This window comes from Manacus candei, unplaced genomic scaffold (assembly GCF_025592945.1).
Source record: "Manacus candei isolate 608988 ecotype Guabito, Panama unplaced genomic scaffold, ASM2559294v1 h1tg000028l, whole genome shotgun sequence".
Taxonomy (NCBI): Eukaryota; Metazoa; Chordata; class Aves; order Passeriformes; family Pipridae; genus Manacus; species Manacus candei.
This window is the reverse complement of record NW_026138076.1, coordinates 41,332,757-41,354,769: the sequence shown is the minus strand read 5'-3', so window position 1 is coordinate 41,354,769 and position 22,013 is coordinate 41,332,757. Positions and strand designations below refer to the sequence as shown.

General features: G+C 45.6%; 2 protein-coding genes and 1 long non-coding RNA gene across 5 annotated transcripts in view; 1 reads left to right on the top strand and 2 right to left on the bottom strand.

Annotated features, from left to right (window-relative positions):
• The window catches only part of LOC127472558 (uncharacterized), a 6,988-nt gene extending 6,322 nt beyond the window's left edge, over positions 1-666 (bottom strand). For both annotated transcript variants that reach the window (XR_007905050.1, XR_007905049.1), the window contains exons 1-2: positions 546-666; positions 9-148 (exon numbers count right to left, since the gene is read on the bottom strand). This is a non-coding gene — a long non-coding RNA (uncharacterized LOC127472558). The remainder of the gene's footprint in view (positions 1-8; positions 149-545) is intronic.
• The window catches only part of LOC127472551 (uncharacterized), a 12,950-nt gene extending 8,460 nt beyond the window's left edge, over positions 1-4,490 (bottom strand). The window contains exons 1-3 of the mRNA XM_051790987.1: positions 4,354-4,490; positions 2,966-3,005; positions 2,104-2,300 (exon numbers count right to left, since the gene is read on the bottom strand). Coding sequence (XP_051646947.1) covers positions 2,104-2,281 — 178 coding nt within the window. The 5' untranslated portion in view covers positions 2,282-2,300; positions 2,966-3,005; positions 4,354-4,490. The remainder of the gene's footprint in view (positions 1-2,103; positions 2,301-2,965; positions 3,006-4,353) is intronic.
• Positions 916-22,013, top strand: PPM1K (protein phosphatase, Mg2+/Mn2+ dependent 1K). Of its 2 annotated transcripts, none has more exons than XM_051790980.1 (7): positions 916-1,022; positions 4,553-5,081; positions 5,633-5,733; positions 13,044-13,209; positions 13,724-13,868; positions 14,916-15,050; positions 15,387-22,013. In XM_051790980.1, the coding sequence occupies exons 2-7, from the start codon at positions 4,642-4,644 to the stop codon at positions 15,516-15,518; spliced, it is 1,119 nt and encodes a 372-aa protein (XP_051646940.1). In that variant the 5' UTR covers positions 916-1,022; positions 4,553-4,641; the 3' UTR covers positions 15,519-22,013. The 2 variants fall into 2 exon arrangements, with proteins under 2 accessions (XP_051646940.1, XP_051646939.1); XM_051790979.1 differs by lacking the exon at positions 916-1,022 and adding an exon at positions 1,506-1,625.

Genomic DNA, 22,013 nt, shown 5'->3' with positions numbered 1-22,013 from the left:
CTGCTTACCTAAACTCTTCATCTACAAGTAGACTTGTACACTGAGAGCTCTGAGGGTTTTTATTGCTGCTTCTCTGGCCAGAAGTTGATGGGTTTTGCAGTCAAGGCACATCGTGCAGTAGGCAATAGGACTGCTTAGCTGTCCCCTGCTGAATACAGAAGGGAGACAGCTGACATCAAGCTTCTTTCAGAACACAGCAAAGGTGCATTGCAGTGGATGCTAATATTAGTGGCAGCTTGGACAGGTTAAGGATTGCCACCTAATAACGGCACTCAATACAGATACATAGGTCCAAGTTCTTAAGAATCTGTAGCCATAATCAGGAAACCAAAGAACTTAGTTTCCTGAAATATTGGTGCCTTTGTGAAATCCCTAGTTGGGAAATTGAAATTGTCAGTTTGTAAACCTATTTGTCCAGTATCATGTCTTAAAGGGCTTTTTGCACGGTCATGTTAATCACAAAGAAAAGTTAGAGGAGATAATGCTCTTGAAGTAAAAACAAACAAACCAAAACCCTTGCTTCAACAAAACAAAAGCCTTCTTACCTCACAAATATCTGGGATAAACTTGACAGCTCCTTAAGCTCCTACGGAAACTGCACTGGCTCTCTTTTTTCTCTTCAGGTGTCTGTTTTCAAGTACCCTGGTCCCCAGCAGACAGTACAGCGTGGAAGGGACAGCGTGTTTCAAAGGCTTTTGTAATAAGAGCCATCTGATTTGCCAAATTGCGTCAAAGGTCAAAGACTGTGTCAGTAGGAGCACAGCGCAAAGTAAATGATCTGTTTATGGTCCCACTTGGACATGGGTCACTTAAGAAGGCAGCAGGGCTTTTCTCGTAGAAGCGGCCACCTCTGAGCAGCGCACGCAAGAGCGTTTTGAATCTATAGATGTATTTTTCCGTAAAGACGTCACCGCTGTTTCCCCAGGCCTCTTGAGCAGCCCAGGGGCAGCAGCTGCAGGCACAGCTCGGCTGTCCCGCAATGGAGCTTCCACCTGCCGACAGCTAAAGGAGGCCGTAGCCAGGTGGGGGTCGGCCTCTTCTCCCAGGACGAGAGGACACGGTCTTAAGCTGCGCCAGAGGAGGTTTAGGTTGGACATTAGGAAGAATTTCTTCACAGGAAGGGTGAGGAGACATTGGAATGGGCTGCCCAGGGAGGTGGTGGAGTCACCACCCTCGGAGGTGTTTAGGGAAGGACTGGACGTGGCACTTGGTGCCATGGTCTGGTTGACACGGTGGTGTGAGGTGATAATCTGGACTTGATCTCAGAGGTCTTTTCCAACCTAATTGACTCCGTGATTCTGTGCGACCGGGCGCTGCGCAGGTACACCGCCACCAGCCCGACGCCTCCGCCTCGGCCTAGGCCGTTCGCGCCGCCTCCCCCCGCCGCAGCCCCTCTCCCGCCTGAGGGGGAGGCCGGAGCCCCGCTGGAGGGGCGGGGCGGGGGCGGTGGAGGAGGCTCGGCCGCCGGGGCCGCCGCCGCTGGGGCCGATTGGCGGGGCCGGTTGGGCGGGCGGGGCCGGGGCGCAGCCGGCGGCGGCAGCGGGGCAGCGCTCGCAGCCTCGGCCGGGGAGGCGCCGCTCTCGCTCCGCTGGGGCGCTGCCGCCGGTGCCCGGGCGCGGGAGGAGGTAAGAGCCGCCGCTCCCCGGGCCGGGCCGGGGCTGGGGCTGAGCGAGGGGAGGGCGCCGCGGGGAGCAGGGCGGGATCCGCGGCGCGGAAGGCTCTCCCTGCGGCTGCTGGGCGGGAAGGGCCGCGGCAGGGCCGCCGCTGTTCCCCCGGGGCTGGCACGGCACGGAGAGGGGCTGGGAATGGCAGGGAGCGGGGCTGGGAATGGCAGGGAGCGGGGGCTTGAACGGCGCTGCCCGACGAGCCGCGCAGCTTTTGTCACGATGCACAGAATAAACCCGGTTCTGCGATTAGTAAACTAGTCATTCGTGATTAGTATATTGCAGCGGAGTCGTCTTTAAATTGGTGCTGTATGTGTGCAGTTCGCTGTCGAGGCAGGGAGGGGCGAGATTAGGTTGTCACCGATTTAAAAAAAAAAAACAAAAAACCAACAAACCAACCCTCTGTTTTAAGTCGAGCTTAGGATAACAGTTAACGTACCCTTCGGTCCTGCCTGCATCTGTGGGGTTGGGAAGGCACGCGAGGCAAGTGCACTTGGAGTTGTACATTCCTTTTCACATACGTCGGATCCCCCGGGGCAGCAGGCATGCCTTCGCTTTCTTCCGGGCTTCCTTTTTTTTCCCCCCCCTTTTCTTCTGGCAGCCTGGAAAATTTCCATCTGCCGAGCAGCAGCCAGCCTGTAAAAAGGGGCACCACGCATGTCGATCTACAGTTTTAATTGCTCACTACCTTAGGCATTCTATTTCCCTTCCTGCCTGCAGACACTGTTTCTCTGAGTTAAATGCGTACAGGTGAACAAGATCAGATGGAGAGCCTCGAAGCAGATTTCCATCTAGAACTGTCCATCTTGCACTTTGGCTTTAGCAGCAGTGCCCCCTTCCCTTTTCAATACCTCAGTTCGTGTTTGCAGACGTACCAGCTAGCAAAGCACAGACTGTTGTATGTCCAGCTAAAAGCAACACTGTTTACATAACAGAAACTGAAGAGCAGGTTCCTGCTCCTGACTTTCAGAGACGCTAGAAAACAGAAAACCAAAACTGTCGTCAGCATTTATTTTTGGCTGGAATAAGAGGCCTTCTGAGAGTTGAATTTGATAGGGAACAAATGCATTAATTAGCTTGTGAATTTGGACTGATCCTCTGATTCATGCTGTGAATACAGGGGAATCTAAATATAAGTAGCATTTCATGTTCTCTCCTCAAACTGACAGAAGTGAAAACGAGTGTGGGTTTTGTTAATTGGCAGGCTTTCAATTTGCTTGTGCTGCGTTTCACAAAAGGAAGTTAATGTATTGTTGTTACGATTCAAGGATAACAGGAAAGAAAAAGCAGTTTTTAAATACCTGTAAGTAGACTGAAATAAGGGTGTGATATTGCCATCACCTGCAGTAAAATGGAAAATCTTAAAATTCCAAGTGGTTCCACATTTAACTGATGCAACAACAGTGATTTCCAGAACATTCAGCCTTTTATCAAATCGGGAGTTAACTTTTAAGTGCTAAGTAAAGAAACCTTTCCTCTTTCCATGCAGAAATTGCATGAAAGGTAAACCAAGAGCATCTAAAGCAACATGCTTTGAGCTGTGAACAAGTTTAATGAATACCTCCCAAAAGCTGTGTCAGTGCCATTTTCTACTAAAGCAACCACTTACTAAGTTACCTTTGACTGCATGTTTTTTACAAGCACATGGATTTTATGAAGCTATTTAAAAACACAGTTTAAAAAAATATTTCGGATCTACAGATGCACTTGTGACAGGCTTGGGGAAAGTACCAGAGCCAGGCATGCCAGCCCAGAATTACAATGTCTCTGGGGTACATGTGTTGCTCTTTGCTGCTAGATTATATCAGACTACTCTGGTGCCTTTTTTTTTTTTTTTGCATTCACCATAAGCCTGGATATTTTTAGTTCCTTTATTATGGCATATAATACCTTTCACTCATAATTTTGCTCTCAGCAAACTTTAAGCAATTAAGTTAGAAATCCCTCACTTAAAATTTTGCGTGATTAGTTACAGTGATCTGATGGTCCAGTTCAAATTACTCTGGTGCAACAACATGTAGTTACCACAAACTGCATCCCAGAGTTTCACTGAGTTAGCTATTTCTCTACAAAAGGTCAAATAAGCCAATCTTCAACATTTTTCAGCATACTAGATGAGTCATCATTAGTGAAATTTTGTCTGTGCTGAGCCAAGGGGAATGTTTTAATTTATCTGGACTGCAAAAGAGATCTGAGAAGCCAGTAGAAGATCTTGCTTGCCTATGTTAGCCAAAGGAATCCATTTCAGGGTTCAGGCCAGACAGAACAGCAAATAGCTACATGGGATTTGTTTGAAGGGGAAGGTTGTGGGTGCAATTATGGATGTCCAAGGATACACTCTTAGTGGTCATTCTTAGTGCAAAAAAAAATCACAATTAACTTTGCAGGTTTGTGTTGAAAAGTATTGTTCAAGACCTCCATAAACATGACAGAACTGAATATCCTGTGCAGATGAAAAACTGCTTTAAAATCTAAGCAAATACATTTCTTCCCCCTTTTCCCCGGGGAGCCACAGTGCGGATGTTTGGAAAGCATGTATGATAAGCTCATTTTTCACAACCTTATCTCATATTTTCACATACTGATATTTTAGTAAAGTCATTATCACTCTCATTTGCTCCATCATAACCACCCCAACCATTGAAAATTGGGGATGTCATTTGGCAGGTGGCCAGCAGGAATGCCTTACCTTGTTCTGCCTGCAGCACTCGGGTTAAATGTGTGCTGCTGAGTGTAGGATAGTTTGTCAGTGAGTCACGCAGACCGCCCTGGACTTGCTTCCAGGCAGAGCTGTGCTTGGCATGATTAGCAGGCTCCGAGGGTGACGTTGTTTCCTAAATGATGTAACTGAAAATTCCTCTTTCCCGCGCTTCTTGTTTCCCGATCAGTTTCCTCATTGTTCTCCAAGACATTCCAGCAGCTGCCGTATCTTTTGCTCCTGATCTTTTTTTCCTGAGAATCTCTGTGAAGACAAGTTATGTCAACAGCTACTTTAATTAATTTGGTACGAAATGGAGGGTATCAAGTAAGAAGGAGAGCCGTGCTCACATCCCGCCTCTTGCAAGACGAGAAACGCCCAACGGGCGCCTGCTACGTCTCCAGCTCTGAGCGCCGTGCTTCCCGCTTCGATCCGGATGGGAGCGGCCGGCCGACCACATGGGACACCTTTGGCATCTGGGACAATCGCATTGATGAGCCTATCCTCCTCCCACCAAGCATTAAGTATGGGAAGCCGATTCCTAAAGTGAGCCTGACCAACGTGGGCTGCGCGAGCCACATCGGGAAGCGCAAGGAGAATGAAGACCGGTTTGATTATTCTCAGCTGACGGAGGATATCCTGTACTTTGCAGTATACGATGGACATGGTGGGGCAGCAGCAGCTGACTTCTGTGATAAGTACATGGAAAAATATATTAAGTAAGTGCACATCAATGGAATGTGTGTCAAATAAATTTCAGCAGAGATTCCTTCCTTAGGACTGAGGGAGAATCGGAGGGTTTTACCTTCCTAGATTATGTAGCCACCTGTCCTAACGGGACAGCAGGAGCATTAGGTGGAACAGACGTGCTATGAACTACTTATTCTGTGTGGTGCCTGCCCTATGGAGCAAGCCCACAAAGACAAGAGAAAAATACAATTGTACTCCCCATCCAGGAAATGACTGGGAACACAGGGAGAGTGTGAATTGACTGTTTTCACATGAGGTCACTGTGATTGCTGACCTGCAGTTTGCTTACACTCTTTTCTCTCTATCCCATCCCTGGATGTTGGAAGAGAAACTTACATATTTCCAGAATTACAAGATTATGCTTCCAGTGCAGGTCATTAGTAAAACCATGTTACCTTTTCACTGAAATGCAGCACTATTCAATGTGTGCAAGGAGGAGATAGGAGTATGAAGCAGATTGATCAAGATGTGTATTTCTTGGAGAGAAGTTTAGTTTTTTTGTTTGCTTGTTTGTTTCCAGGGAATTTCTTGCTGAGGAGGAGAACTTGGAGAATGTTTTGAGCAAAGCTTTTCTAGAAATAAACAAAGCCTATGAAAGGCATGCTAATCTCTCTGCTGATGGTAGGTAAAAAGATATTCTACTCATATGGGTGCGGACAATAACGTATGTCTTATTTGCTCAGTAGTATTGCAGTAAAATGTCCAGAAAAGTGCTTGAAAACAGCTTTACTTAACACAGGATCTAGTTCTGATCACTTAACTGCAAATGAAACAATTGTGGTTTACCTCCTTAAAATGAAATAGCTACCCAAAGTCTCAATCAAATTTACTGTGGGAGTTACAAATCTGAATGTTAGCATAATCATTAGTGAATTTCTCTTAATGTGATTCTGTCAAGGACAGTGTTTGTCAAGGTAGCAAAGAGCAATTTAGATTTGCAAGGACCATAATTTTATTGTGCAAGAAACGTGGAGGGGGGGTTGGTTTTGTTTGTTTTTTTGTGTGTGGGAGAAGTGGTGTTTTTATATGTTTGTTTGTTTGTTTTGAAGCTGTTATTCCTATGGTTTAAAAGCAGCAGTGTCAAAGTTCCCTTTCTAACTTGGCTGCTGCACCTGAGGAGGAACATAAGCCACAATTAATGCAATAGATACTGCTTCTGCATAAACAGAATCACAGGAGTAGCTGAGTGTGAAAGGGAAAAAAGCAGTGAAGAGGAAAACAAGTTTGGCTGTGGTAAGGCTGTGGTAAAGCTGGCACCAGCCCTTTTAAACTCCATAATCCTGGCTGTTAAAGAAGTTCTTGTGTACATGTCTAGAGACTAAGTACATCTGAAGTTCCAGTTCCAGCAACTGGAGCTTATAGAGAGTAACTTGGGAAGGGAGATAGAGGTGCCTGTCCCAGTTCTGTCACAGGAGTTTTCTTGGCCATAAGTAAAATTTTGAGAGTCAGTTTAGCCAATCTTAAAAAAACCCCAAGAAACAAAAGGCCAATTAAAAAAAAAAACACCAACAAACCACAACAATGAAAAGACCCCAACCACCAAACCCACCTTCCCCACCCCAACCTGTCCCAGTGCTGGTACAGGCTCTGGAAAAATGACTGAGGTTGTTCCAGAATGGAAACTGTAGAAGTCTTCTCTCCAAGAAAGACTGGAAACCAACAAGCCCTCTAGGGACTGAAGTGATACTGTATTCTCAAGCTGCTTTTCTTAAGCAGGGAATGACTACAATCAAGTAATGGAATGGTTTCCTGCACTTTAACTGCTAGATGAATCTAGGTAGACTCAAATTATTTCCTGGCAGGACAGGTAGCCTGATTGTTGCAGCACTGTGAGGGATACATACCTTTCCTCTTCCTTGGTACAGGCTAAGGTATCAGGAAAAAGTTCTTCAGTCCTGAAATGCAGCCCTTAAAGGTATTAAATCTATACATTTCGTTTTCCCATTGTATTTCAGTGGTAAAAAAGTCAAGAGTCATTTTTGACCTATGGGGTGAGTTTTAACTGAGCTCATGAGAGACTCATCAGTAGAGCAGACGTGCTTTTTATCCTAGAGCCTCCTTGCAAGTATGTTTTCTTAAAAGCCCAAATCCAAGACAGCATTTGAATGCTACTTTATGTGCTTTCCTGGATCAGAACCTCAGATTTTCATTAACATGAAGATCTATTCATCCCCCTCCCTGCCCCCCTGTGAGTAGGACAGCTCTTGGTTCGGCTCATTGCAGTAACCTCTGTTAAGTGTCAGAGTGGCTCCTTGAGGAGAAGGATTGTTTTTGATATACTGTGAAGAACTGTGTTTGATATACTATTCTGTTATTCTGAAAATGGTTTCCAATTAGAATATTTTGTACCTGAGACTTACAGAACTGGATTAGAGCAATATTTCATAGACAAGTTGTGCAGCAAGCTGAGCATTTTAGAACTGCTTGTAGGATTTTTTTTCATATCATTTAACTAACTGGTGCTGCCTAATGCCAGCAAACTTATGCAATGGTTATCAGGATACTGGACAAGACCTCTTAATTAAAAAAGCTTGAGGTCGAGCAAAATAGAAGGTAAAAGTGTTGTCAGACATCCACAAGGGCCACACTCTGGAAGGCACTCAGTGTTTCTCAGGTAGGCTGAGCACCTGCAAGCTCTTGAAGGAGCCTGTAGGATCTAAGTGCCCAGTGCTCTTGGCTGAAAATCAAGCTCTAAGGCAAAGAATGGAGTAACAGGGTACGGATTTATGAACGGATTAAACTTGTTGCATATCTGTTGCTAAAATAATTCAATACCATATTTTGACTGCTTTGTGTTGTTGCTCATGTTTTGAAAGTTACATAAAATTTCAGTGCTTGGCATGTGTCTGTTAGAAGCCTAATTCCAAACTGATTCAGTTTGCCAGCAAAATGTCTGATTAATTGTGGCTATTCTAGATGTGACAGTCCAGACAGTTGCTAGAATATCTTGAAGATGGTGGCTGGTTGTGTAATGGTGTGTCTGGGATACGGTGGATGCTCCCCAAGACTGACCTCCTTTAGAAACCTGGCCACAGCTGATGAAGTGGGGAATGATAGCTTAGTCTTGTTCCAGTAAATGGCCCTTCCAGGGCTCGTTCCTTTCACTGTGTCTGAAAAAAAAAAAACAAAAAAAACCAGTGCATGTTGAGGGTGTCCAGGACTTTGCTAACACACAGCCGAATTTGACCTGGGTGTGTACCTGGGTGTTTGAAGGAACCTAAGTCCTGGGACAAATCCCTGTAGCCAAGATTGCGTGTTTAAGGCATTGTTTGTATTTTCTATTTAAGGAGTAAAAACCTTACATAATGGCACAAATTTAACAGAACTAGAGATGTGCCTTGTTGGAGCCCCTAGCTATGTCTTCAAGAGCATGGCCCTTTGTAGGTCACTTTACAATTATAAAATATTGGAAATTACAGATGGAAAATACATAGCCTAATAGTTACTGCAAGCTTTCAATAATAAAAAAAAAAAAGGTACTGCTACTGTGTTTGGCATGCAGTTCACTAGTGCTGTTGGAGGGTTGTGCTGGCCTGCTGGAGACTGTCACTCTGACAGTGATCTGTACCTGTTGCTTCACACAAAAGCATAAGAAACTTGCTGTAGGCATGTCTGGAATAATCTGTCCTCTGCCTAAATCCTGTCTAATCATTAACAGCTTGGAGATACGCCTGAGCCCTGGAGCTTGGTGTTTGGTATCTCTTCAAAAATGCATTTTCATTCCCTTCCACGCATTTAAATATATCCAGTCACTTTCAAGTCACAGCTAAACTTAGGTATAGGGCACAGCAAAGGAAGCTCACATCCAACCAATGTCATTATCCATGGGATAACTGCCTCAGATGGGCAGAATTTTTGGATATTTTTGACCAGCCATAAAAACTGAAATGTAAAGGCTGAATAGCTTTACTCAGCAAGGACTGCAATAAGAATGTGAATTGTGTGCTTGAGGGAATTGGAGCATTTCCCTGGAGAAATGTAAGATAAACCCTCTCCTGGCTCAGTGCAGTCACACAAGGTATTGTTACTGATCCTGTTCACTGTAGCCACTGCTCAGAGAAAACTACAGGTGGTCTGTCCATCGACCTCCACGGTCAGTGCATCCAGCTCTAACCACAGTGACCACTCACTTCTGGAATAGCCATCTCATTAAAACATAGCCAGGTATTAACTGGTGTATCGATGTTTGAAAGGCACCTCTTGAACATTTTTATGCTGAGCAAACAGCAAAAGTTATTTAAAAATAATTAAATTTTAAAAGTAGTGGGGTTTGGGTTCGTTGTTTTTTTTCAAGTTGCCATTCAAAAAATGATTTTTTATTTCTTTACATATGTTAACCTGCAACACTGAGGAAAAGAGAGAGCTGCAGAAACTGTACTTAAGTATCTCCTAAATCCATCAACATTGCAAAGGAAGCCTTTTAATCCAAGGACCCTGATTATAACCTAATCAAGTTAGAAGCTACTAATTACAATATTAAAGGGGTGTTAATTTTGCATATTTCCCATGGGTCAGAACAATTCACAATTCAGTGCCTTTAAGATGACCCCATTTCAGTTGGTTGGCACTGGTTTGGACTCCCCATTTTGGTGTTATATATATATATATATAAATAAATTGAGCAAACAGATTTGGCCATATTCTATACTAAAGATGTTCTTCAAAGTGGCCACTCTTGCCATATATGAGGCAGCTGGCCCTCTAGCATTGATAAAATTCTTTGGTTAATTTGTTGGTTGATTATTTATCTCCACAGGGGGAAAAAAATGTAGATTTTATTTTGGTTGAATTTAAGGTGGTTTTGTCACACAGTTATAGAAAGAGGGTGAGAACAGTGGCAATTCCCCAGAAACACCGAGGCTGATTTATCTGTGGCCAGAGGTGCACATGCAAGCCTGAAGTGCTTCCCATCTGACCTGCACAGGCAGTGCAGGCAAACCTGAGAGTGATACTTCCCCTGTTCTGCAGCCCTTACTCTTTCATCTCCAGTGTTGCAGGTTTATTCTGTTTGAACAAAGTCCCTGGGTGAATTTCCTATTTGCCTCTGTGTGCGTGTTATTTGTGGCAGACACTGTACCTGGTCAGCAGCTCTAGAACTGGAGGCCCTGGACATGTGCTGGGCTTCAGTGGAAAGAGAGATCTGCTTAATTTTGTCCCAGGTGAAGGAGTCCAGCTCCTGGACTACTGGAAGGTTCCCACATCCTCTTTGTCACATTAGTTGAGATGACTTGCAGTAAAAGTTGTCCAGTGAGTGTTAAGAACCTATTGAAAGATCTTAGTTTTATAGTGATATTGTTATGAAAACAAAATAAAATCTTTAATTGTTAAAAGCCAATACATATGCTGATGCAACGTATTTTGTATTGTTAAATAAACTAGCAGCAGTTGTCGTAAAGCATTAGAAATGTTTTCCCATCATCATTCCTGTGGGTTGGAGTTGTGCTAGAAATCACATAATGCTGCATCCATGTTCTTGCATCCCTACCCAGATCATGAACTGGTTCCAAGAAGAGATCATGAGCAGCATTTGTGTTTTTTCTAGAAGTGCTATTTAACTAATAAACTATCAAGTCACTATGTCCATTATTACTACAATTCTGGAAAATATCTTGACTTGTTCTTTAATACCATCGCTTGATTTTGTGATAGCAGCTCTTTTCTTTGGGTGTTTGCACTCAAAAGGTGCAGATTCACCCAAATGTTCTCAGTCTTCTATGAATTAAAGGCTACGGATCTTAACTTTTACAGAAATATCTTGTGTTTCTCAGCATAGTCCCAAAACCACAGAATGAAATGGGAAAGTAGCAGCAATTCTGCATTAATTTTAATGTCTAAGTAAAATGTATTTTCTGTAAAAAAAAAAGAAGGTAGTTTTATGTAGGTTCTTTATTTCACTTCTTTTAACTGTTGCCTAAAACAGGTATTTTACTGGCTCCACTTAAATTCCTAATCACACTGGTACTTGTTAGCATCTCACTTTCGTAGTGTGCCTCAAAGTGAGGCTGCACCAGACTAGTCCTTGCTTCAAATTAGAAACAAGATGTCAGTGTTTGCCTGAGCAGTCCAAAGCTGCCGGCACCTAGTTTAGAATATCACAGCCTGCATGGCAGCCGTGACATAGTCCACGGTTTGACTTGGCCAATGTTCATGATGGACGTGCTGGTTCAGTGTACAGCTAAACCAAGTCCTTGCTGCAGTAATAATACCTGTTTTAAATAATAACACAAGCTTAGTTAACACTGTTTTGTGAGGGTGTTTTTCCTTTTGATCCATCAACGTGCTGGTTTCACTGCACAACAAGGCTCAATGCACCTTTCAGGGCTTTGTGCACTTCAGTTTACTCCCAGCTCTGTTTTACTTACAGGGTGTCGAGGCCTCATAGGGTTGGGAAAAGAGGTTGTCAAGACCCCAGAGCAGTTGCATTCCTGTTGCTGTTTGCTGGCAGCTGGTTAGAGATGGGGCTGGCTGGCATTCCTTGGGATCAAACATGCAGTCCTGTCTCAGATCTGTCTCCATTCCCTGGAGTCAGGCCTGCAGGGCCAGATAGTTGTAGCTGAGCTCTGCAGAAGCAGTGATAGAAAGATATTTAACTGTTAGTGACATGAAAACAGGAATATAACTGGGGATTTACATTCCTAAGTAAGCCCAAAACTCACCTCGAATTGGCTTGCTTTGAAAAACTGGAACAACTGGAAAAGCCCAGAATGCAGGTGACCCACAGAGGGCCTTTCAAGGGGATTTGGCTGTGAATGCAAATAGCTTGTCCTGCCCAGACATTTTACTGTAATAGCTCAAGTCAGCAGGAGTAGCTGTTTTCCAGGCAACTCTCGCTGGGTTACCTTTGCAGAATTTGCAGGAAGGGAAGGTACTAACTGTAAAATGGGACTACTCCTTTCAAAAAAGCAAAGAAAAAAAGGAAAGCTTTTTCTTCACTGCAGATAAAACTACAGATCTTTTCTAAAATATGCAGACTCACATTTCTTCTTTTCGAGCACTTCTATTTATTCCTGAGCATTGTAGAAATCTAAATGAAAAGCCCTTAAATTTACTTGCCAAGTTAATCCAAGGTCCCTGAGTGCAGTCAGCCAGCTCAGCTCACTGTAGGAGAAGGAGCACAGCACCCAGGGCTCTGTTTTGCCCTCTAGGCAGTCAGTCTACACCCTTGTAAATGATCCCAGCAGTGCCCTGGGGCAGGTTGTCTGGGCAGCCACTGCCACCTGACTGCATCAGTTTGCAGGCACGAGGCAAGGCAGAATTCCAGAATCCAGCTTCACCTTTTCACCTCCAGCAAATTGGCAGGATCTGAAGGGAGTAGCATTTCCCCCCTGAAAAAGATCTGTGGCCTGTTGGCTGAACCCTTCTTCCCTTGGCAAGGCTGGGAGAAGCAGAGAGGGAGTGTAACAGCTCTGACAGCAATGGGAGGGTGCCACAGAGTGGGAAAGGAGGGATCTATTGCTTTTCCTCTGGTGACCTACATGGAGCTACAATTACTATTACTCAATCGCCTGCTTCACCACTTAACAGAAGGGAAGAGCCATCACCTGTGCAGTCACTGTGGCCAGGGATAAGGACAATATCAATGTAACTCGAGCTGAGCTAGTGGGACAAAAAACTGTTTGCTACAGGCTGAAAGGGTGCCCATGTAACTTGCAGTGCTTTTATTCCACTTGCCCTGTTTGCATGGAACCATGTTGGTGCACAGAAATACTTATCTCTTCCACTTCCTCTCTCTTTCCCCAGTCCTACATGCATGCATGTTTGCTCTTTTTTTGTTGTTTAATGTGTAGATTTAGTTTAAACTTAGAAGCAATTACTTACTGGTTATGTAGAGCACATGTTGTCTTCATTTTACCAGTTGAAACTGTTTCTGCTGTAAACAGTTCCACGCTTTGAGGCAGTGCTAAAACTTCTCTTTCATCTGACATTTATAGCAACTCTGCTGAACTCTGGGACCACTGCAACAGTGGCTCTGCTCCGGGATGGCATTGAGCTGGTGGTGGCAAGTGTGGGAGACAGTCGTGCTCTGCTGTGCCGAAAGGGAAAGGCCATGAAACTCACCATTGACCATACTCCAGAAAGAAAGGAGGAGAAGGAAAGGTACCTGCTGGCTGATGATGGGGCTTCCCAGAGCACAGCCTCCAGTCAGGATGAGCTTGTGTTCTGCTGCTGGGTTGGGCCAGAAGAAAGTAGAGAGTTGAACATAGTGCTCTGAGGCCACCTCTGAGCTGGCAGTAAACAGCACAGCTCCAGTTAACTCATTGGGTTCCATTTAGAGGACTGTGGATGTGGAAAGCCCTCCATCAGCAGTAAGATCAGCATAACTAAGATTCAGTACAGAGCCATGACTACGTTGTTCAGACTTGTCCAAGACTGCCAAGTTAGAACCAAGACCTGAAGAAATGCACTGTGATTCCCAGGTCAGGACTCATCCCACCAAGACACATCCCTTCCATGGAACCTTCTAACAGCTAAAGCCAACCCTCAGTCTCCCAGCTTAGACGCCCCATACCTCATTCCCCATTGTAGCTAGGGACAGAAATTGTGATAGAGAGGGGGGTAATGGTGTGAAGCACTAACTCGTGTTCACTTCTCCTTTTGTGCCTCTGGACAGGATTAAGAAGTGCGGTGGCTTCGTTTCCTGGAACAGTCTGGGACGACCTCACGTGAATGGCAGACTTGCAATGACGCGGAGCATAGGAGATTTGGATCTTAAAAACAGTGGTGTGATAGCCCAGCCAGAAACAAAAAGGGTCCAGGTAAAAGAAGGTCTGGTTAGCAGGGACAGCAACATTCGGACTAAGGGGCATCATAGGTATTTGATGCAGGTGGCAGCACCCACACGACATGAGCCCAGGTGAAGCCTGATGGCCACGTTGTTTTCTACTAAAGTAACCAGAGAGCAATTCTAATTAAGTTGTTTCAGATTAACACTAAAAGGACAGAAAAGAATCTGGTACTAGATTCAACCAGATCAACTTCTAAAACCCATTTCTCACAGAAAAATACAGGATAAGGGAAGAAAGATAACATATAATATCTATTACTGAAATAATTAGTCTGTTTGGGTCTTGTGGTCAAATGAATAACTTTGAGGTGAACGCTGGTATAGAACCATCACTGAGAACCAGGTGGGATATGGATGGGCCACCATCAAAAAAAGTAGAATAGGTAAAGGTTTGCACAGTTAAGAGGAAAGAGGGAGGAGGAAAGGGCAGCTGGACGCATTTTACCATAGCTCTGTAGTTGTGTGGAATACAAATTAACCACCCAGAAGGTATTCAGCACAGTTGCCTTCACTTTGGCAGGAAGGCTCTCCTTTCAGCTCACATTCTGTTTATTACTTTTTTCCAATGCACCTCCCAGGGCCCCGGGAACTTACATTCAACTGGCCCTAATAAAAATGCCACCCACTAGGCCTGAGGGGTTTAGGGAGGTGACTGCAGTGCTATGATGTCTCCCTTGAAATCCTGGCTTTCAGAAAGAATTTTGCTTACTGGATAATGTATCTGGTCTTTTGTAATAGATCTGGTCTTTTGGCTTCCTAGAACTGGAAGCACCTTAAGACACTCTCCTCCAGTACAGGGAACACAGTCTGTGTGACCCATGGATGTACCTGAGGATTCAAGGTGCGGCCTTTGGCTAGCCAAGAATTGGGGTTCCAGTTAGTCCTTGCACAGAAAGCAGGAGAGCAGGCAGTACCCCTGGAAAAAGTGCTTTGCAACAGAGTGTAACAACATGAAGGCAGTTAATCTGCCTTGCAGCACTCACCCCTTTGTTGTGCATTCTGTGTGCCTTTATTGCAGTTGCATCACGCACACGACAGCTTTCTGGTCCTTACCACAGATGGGATTAACTTCATAGTGAACAGCCAGGAGATCTGCGACTCCATAAGCCAGTGCCATGATCCTGCTGAAGCTGCCCACGTTGTTACTGAGCAGGTAATGCCAGGGCTTCTCTGGGCACCACGTGCTTGTTGGGTTTTTTTGGTTTGTTTTGGTTTAAAAAAACCCCAAGCATACAACCATACATCCAAGTGAATTGGACTTTTTTCCTTACCCTGGGTCTCGCCACCTCCTTGCCAGGCATCAGTTCAATTAACTTGCTTAGCTCACAGTCCACTGTAACTGCAGCTTGTTCCTGTGCTGAATATGTCATCGGCAAAGACAGAAATGGCCAGCGTCTCACCACGGTTCTGGATGGTGGCATATCCTGTGGAAAATTCTGGAGCATACCAGAGTGGAGCATCAGGGCTGACACTGTGTTTCTCCTTTCAGGCAGTGCAGTTTGGCACTGAAGACAACTGCACGGTTGTCATAGTGCCCTTTGGAGCTTGGGGCAAGTACAAGAACGGCGAGGTCAGCTTCTCCTTCAGCCGCAGCTTCGCTTCCAGCGGGAGGTGGGCCTGAAGATCTGCCACAGCCATCTTTCCCTGCCATCATCTGGACACAGGAGAACATGTCCATCTGTTCACAGGCTGACTCAGTGTCTTGTCCATCTCTTCTGTTCCCAGTGTTTAGAAGGTTACGCTCCCTTGGTGCGTAACGCCCCGTTGTTGCTTACGGCTGACTCTGTTCTGCTGCCTGCCTTTATTCCAGTTGGCACTGAGGCAGCCATTTGGGATTGTAGTCCCAGCAGCTCCGCACATCACTTTGTTCACATAGACGAGGCTCTGGGCTTTCACCTGAGGCTGGAGGGGTTGCACAGTTGTTCCATACCTACCTGTATTCCCCAGGACCCTTAGTGACGTGGCAGCTCTAAGTCTGAGCCACATGCTGGCTCCCTTGTACGTTAATACGTGGGGGAACAAACGCACAATGTTGTTGGGTAGACAGAAAGAGGGCTTGTTGTCTTCCTCTGCTGCAGCCACCCAAAATTCCCCTGTGCTTCAGGAGAAGTGGGTGAAAAATAAGGCAGAAGTTTCAGAAGTGTTTAGGTTCTGATGCCAGTGGCATTCAGTGTAGCTGTACAACTTCTGAGACAGTGCTGCTTTGCAGGGCTTTATGCCATTATCCGTGATCCTCTAGCTCCAAGGAGACAGATTAGGCTGGAGCCACGTGCTGTTGGACAGATGGGAACCTTTCTCCATTGGGTCCAAAGCCTGTACAGTCTCTGTGGACCATGCAGCAGTCCCCTGCCCTGTCTTATTTTTGCTGTGTCAGTGCTTCACAGCAGGGAAAAAGACGCACAGTTTTGATACCCAGAGACTCTCATCAACTTGAATTTCTTTTCTTTTTTTTTTTAAATAAAGAAAATAAGCTAATTTCAAAGAGTTTACTCTTCAAGATTTGATGTGTAAGACAGTTTATTTCTTCATAAATACACGAAGATTTTTGTGCCCTCTGCTGAAGTTGTCTGAGTAAGCTGTGATCTCCCTTGTCTCTTTATGGTATATAGGGAGATGTAAAATGTCCCAAGCAGGCTAGAGAAAGGAGAGAGCATAACTTAAGGTAATTTTTGTAAGTTTTGGGTATTGTTTCTAGGAGGTGTCAGATATTCAGACACTACAAGATAGTTTTATACTTGAAGGAAGTGTTTCCACTTCTCTTGTTGGGGGGAGTCTGTGTCCAGCGAGGCATGGGGGGACCAGAGCTCTGAGCCAGCTCATTTCGCTGCTGTGACATGGACTGCAGGTGACATGTTGGCAGCAGGTGAAGATATGTCCCAGCATGTCTTGTTGTCTTGTTCAGACCACCTCCTTCCTTCTTTTCACATCAGGTGTGCAGCTCCTGTGGCCTCCGGGTCACCCTGTTGCAATGAAATATGGGCAGAGAAAAACTGGTATTTTCTCAGGCTTGCTGCAGTATTTCTCATTCTACAGATGTTTCCATCTGCACAATTGTAAAATCAAAAGAGGCAAAAGATACTAAGTCACCTTGCAAAAACAATTTCTGAGGTACCCGCCCTGATCTTCATTTTACAGTTTGAAGCACTTATCTTCATTACTTTTATCCCTTTCCTTTTAGTCCAGGGTTACTTAGTCACATAGGCAGTCATTCCACACATTTTTCCTTGCCTCTGGCTGAAGACCTTGCAGCACCCAGCAGAGCACCATGTTGTACTGACATCATTAGGTACTCGGTGTTTGGAGTGTGCTGGTTTTGTCCCATCACTTGGTGTGTTACATGGTGTGTATAATGTATATATTCAGTTCATAAGCACAGAGAGCTTGTGAGTCTGTGTGTATAAATCTCTGTTGTACAGTGCCCAGGCCTCTGTAATGAGCAGTCCACTGTTGTACAATCATAATTCCTTCTATGTCCTCAGATTTTCCCCAGGGCTGTGGTTTGGTGTTTGCCTGGGGTCAGAATGGTTGCTGATCCTGGGCTCAGCCTGGCTTACCTGAGGCTGGGACAGCACTTTTAGGTGGTACCAGCAAGAGCAGGTTCTCAGTCTGCAGCAAGTTTGAAAATTCCTACAACCCAAAAATAGCAAAACACAGCCTCTCCCAAGCACTTGAGGAGACATTGCACCTGACAGGTTCAGAGAGCTGCTCTGGTTTGTGCTGCAGCAGCAACACCTGACAGTCTTTCTCCTGCCAAAGTGTCCTGCTAAAACAGCAAGTCTGGTAGTTCCTAGCAAAGGGTTAACCACAGCCAGCAGCAGTTACTCCAGGCACAGGGAAGGGTTGGAGTCAGCCTCTGGAGAGGGAGTTGTTGTGGAGGTGGCTTTGGTATCAAATGTCGGACCCACTTGAGGGGCACTGCAGGGCTTTGGACAAGCTCCATAGACACTGTCCTGTTCTAAATGCTGCTCCTTTCAGTTTGGGCAGCTAGCCATCTATCCAGACAGGAGATACCAAGGGCTTGGGGGTGTTCGTGACAAGTAAACACAGATTTAATTTTTTTTATGAGCAGTGCTGGGTACTTGCCAAGCTGAATACGTGGTATTAAATGCAGACTGCTAATGAAAAACACTGCAAATGAGGAGCAGGTGCTCTGAGGAGTGACCTGGCAGCTAAAACAGCTTCTAAACATTGACCCAGATGTAACATGAAGTGAGAGCTTTCCTTCTCACTGGAGATTTCTGGGGCTTTTTTTTTTTGTTTGCTTTATCCCTGTGTGGTTGTCTGATTGCATAGAGAATAAAAGCAGTTGGGGGCTTTTATTCTTCCTAATAAAGTGGCTGTCCTCTCAGAAGAGGGTCCATCCATAACTTCTTTTGAATTTTATAAAGGGATAAGGCAAATTCTGTGAAATAGATGATTAGATAAAGATGTACTGGTGGTTGCTATTACTGCTTTTGTACAATCACAGAAACACTTAGATTGGGAAGGACTCCTGGGCATTATCTCACCTCCTGTCTTTACCAGTCCATTATTTTGGGTGGCCCCTTAACAGCTCTGTTCCCTCTCAGGTCACATACACGGGCTCCCAGCTCACCACCATCCCACTTCCTCGTGCTCCCCTGGTCACGTGGGAAGAGCCAGGGTGCACCATGCAGCATGTGCCTGGGGCAGGAGAGGACTGGGGCACCCCTGATAGCCAAGGGGCCCATAGGGATGAGGAGGTAGAGAAATCAGCTTCAAAGTTTTGGACCAAAGAAGACACTGTCTCCATAGCTGGTGTATCCATACCCAGGCAGCACATTGCTGCCAAGCTGTTACGATGCTGGGACAGGACGAATCGCTGTCCTCCACATGGCCTGTGTGCACAGGACATCCTCTGGATCTTTGGAGACCTCATCTTCCTGCAGATCACTGTAGATGGCTCCCAGCACTGCTGATTCTCTCAGGTAATGGATGCCTTCATCTCTGTCAGTCCCCTCTGCAGGGGAGTTCACAAGACCATCCTCACACTTGGGAAGAGCCATCTCCAGGGACTGCAAATTGCTGCCTCTTTTCCAATTCCTCTCTCAATTCCCCAGTTCCTAGGAAAGGATTCCAGCTGTTGGGCTTCCTTACTTTCCAGTTGCTCACTGTCAGTCCTGTTATCCCAGCCAGCTATTGGATGAACCAGGCAGCAATCTGCTCACCTGGAGTCCTGTAATCTTCCCACATGTCTCAAAGCTCCAATGGGGTCAGCAACAGGGTAGTTTCTGCTTCTTGCCTGAATTCACTCACTCCTTCCTCCAATTTATTTGTTAGAGGACCGGCATCTTGATCAAACCTTTCCCCTTCTTCCTCCTTCCTTCCTAATCGATGATATGGACCTGCTTTTTTCCTTGACCACAGTTTCTTTTGCACTCCTGGGGCAATTCCTGTAGTTGCTCCTGTTGTTTGGGTCCTGCCTCAACCACAGCCCCCTGAGAGCACTGAACTGTGTCTCCATAGGCACGGGCCAGGCCCCAGTACAGGGTGAGGGGCTGCTGGTTTTCACAGGGGTAAGGCCAGGCCCCCTTCCATCAGGTGACACATCAGTTTTCCAGGGTTGCTTGCCTATTCAGGTGCAAAGTCCCAGGCTATGGGAGGTGATATCTGTCTTAGGAACCTGCCCAAATCCTTCCACACACTCTGCCACCCAGGGAATGCCGCCTCAGGGCGCATTTCAGTATTGCCTCACCCAAACCCTTCTCTTACACCAAGATGACATCGGATTCCACCAACCCACAACACACCACCACTGTTGGTTAGTACTGTTTACAGCTCACGTAGGCGTGAACAAGAACCTCTGGAACCTGCACAGTCATCCACATCAGTCCCAAGTAGGGAGAGGGAGATGAATTCCCTCATCCTCTTACGGAGATGAGACAGCTCCCATGGAACAGCAAGGCCATCAGTGCCAGGGACAAAGCCCAGAGCCATTGTTTGTACTAATGTGTTCCCAAGTTCAGCAAAATAAAGAGGTAAGCAGTGCAGCCAACATGCTCCATGACTCACACAGGAGCTCCCCACTTAGTAACTGCTGTAGCTGTAGCACACTGGAAACAAAGCTGCCCTTGTCTCGTGCCTCACATCGGTGCCAAAAAGGACCATGGAGGGTTGACCTTGTCTGGACATCAGGAGCCCACCAAGCTGCTCTATCAGTCCCCTTCTCAGCAGGATAGGGTGGGGGGAGGAAATAAAAAGGAAAAAAACCCACATTGGCCAAGACCAAAGGTATTTTAATAAAGTGGATTAAATAAAGATTTAGTCTTAGTGTCTGGCCACTTCCTGGGATGTAGGGCTTTAAGTGCACTGTGGTTGCTCTAGAAGACAAATGGAACAGCAAATGCTGTTGTCCTCCCCCTCCTCCTAACTTTTTTTGCAGGGCAGAGTGAGGGGGGAACGTTGGACAGACAGTGCTGATGCTGTGGGAGCATCGCTCTGCAGCAGCCAAAACACTGGTGTGTCACCAGCCCCCTTGTAGGTACCAATGCCCAGCCCAGCATCACGGGGCTGCTGTGGGGAATGAGCTCCATCTCAGCCAGACCCTGTGCACACTTCTAGGTTTTCTTCTATCTGGTCACTAAGCCTCCTGCTGCCTGTAGCAGCTCTGCAAGCAACCAGCTGTACACTCCAGGGACCAGCGAAATGCTCCTGCACAGCAGAGAGCTCCTTTCAGCTTGAGGACAAAGAGCAAATTGTCCTCACAACAGCAGCTGCCGTCAGAGAGGTTTATTATTCCAGGGTATTGCAGGATCTCACACTTTGAATGAAAAGAAATGGAAACTGTTTGCTCTGTAGCTCACTGTCTTTCTCGTGCATCTGATATTTCAACAAAAAGAATATTTTTTTTTGCAGACTGAATCAAAGATTAAGGGTGACCTACTGAGCAGACCATAACAAGGGTTTGCTTTTCCCCTGCCTTTTAGGGAATGGATTCCAAAGCCCAATGGATCTGATAAGAGTATTCTTTTGCCTGAACACTCCCCCTGAAGCAGGGCAATCTCTCACTGTACAGGCGCTGCAGGAGGGGGAGTTGTGGGTGCAGAAAGGCAAAAAATGCTGTCCAGCTGGGTGCTCATTTTTACTGTAAGGATATGGAAGGCAAGGGGGGAACCTCACATTGCTGGAGTATTAACTACGAGTGGTGTTCACACAGCAGTTGAACAGAAAGAGCAGGTGTTCAGAAACCAGCTTAGTTGCTGCCACCTGGAAAGGAGGGGTTTGTGCTTTAGAGGGAACTCGCAAAAATGTCATTTGGAGCCTTGATTTAGGAGATCTGGTCTCTCTGGGTGCTGAACACAGTGCAAGAGACTAAAATGGGGATGAGATCCAGTAGTTAATTTAATATGGGCCTTCAATGCAGTCAGTCCCTTTGGACCAAAATGCTCAGGGCTGGAGAGTAATGATGGAGCACAGCTTGTGCTTGAGAATTGGGGTGTGGAGCAAAATCAATATCACTGCTTTTTACATACTTGTGGGAAATAAAAATTATGAGGAGTTTAGACTCACCACAGGATTTCTGCTGACTTCGACAGGATCAGGGTATCAGGCCACATTTTCTGTCTTGGCAGGTGGATGTGCTGTGGTCAAAGGCACTGGGATTTCTACCTAAGGGAGAAGCACAAAACAAGAGATACCAGTGAAACTTGATTTTTTTCTTGAACAACAGTCAGTTGGGCAGTGCTAGGTCATTGGTCACTCACCCAACAAGCTGAATGTATGGTACAGCAGCACTCCGGGTATTCCTTGGTTCTGAAGCTGCTGCTCTGCATGCAGAGATATCCATCGGGACCCAGGACACCGAGTGCTTGGGTAGTGGTGTGTGTCATAACTTTGTACAGACTCAAGTGCAATTGCATACATTCATTGCATAGTTTGCCTTAGGACTGTGTGTAATTCCTGTGGTTTGATGTTTATCTTTGATGTAATCATTGTCCAAATTTCATGTGCTACTACGTTTTATAGAGCTGTCCATTTTCCCTTTTCTTTTTTCTTTAAAAATATTTGTTCATTTTCATCAACTCAAAGCTACAGCAGAGGAGATAAGTCTGTACTGGAATGCTTACAAGATCTTGTAATAAAGAATTTGCTTCTAGGA

Excerpts from the sequence above, each read along its gene's own strand:
- PPM1K (XM_051790980.1), top strand. The coding sequence starts at position 4,642 with ATGTCAACAGCTACTTTAATTAATTTGGTACGAAATGGAGGGTATCAA. Across the intron at positions 13,210-13,723 it reads AGAAAGGAGGAGAAGGAAAG|GATTAAGAAGTGCGGTGGCT; the intron begins GTACCTGCTGGC and ends GCCTCTGGACAG. Across the intron at positions 15,051-15,386 it reads CCCACGTTGTTACTGAGCAG|GCAGTGCAGTTTGGCACTGA; the intron begins GTAATGCCAGGG and ends TTCTCCTTTCAG.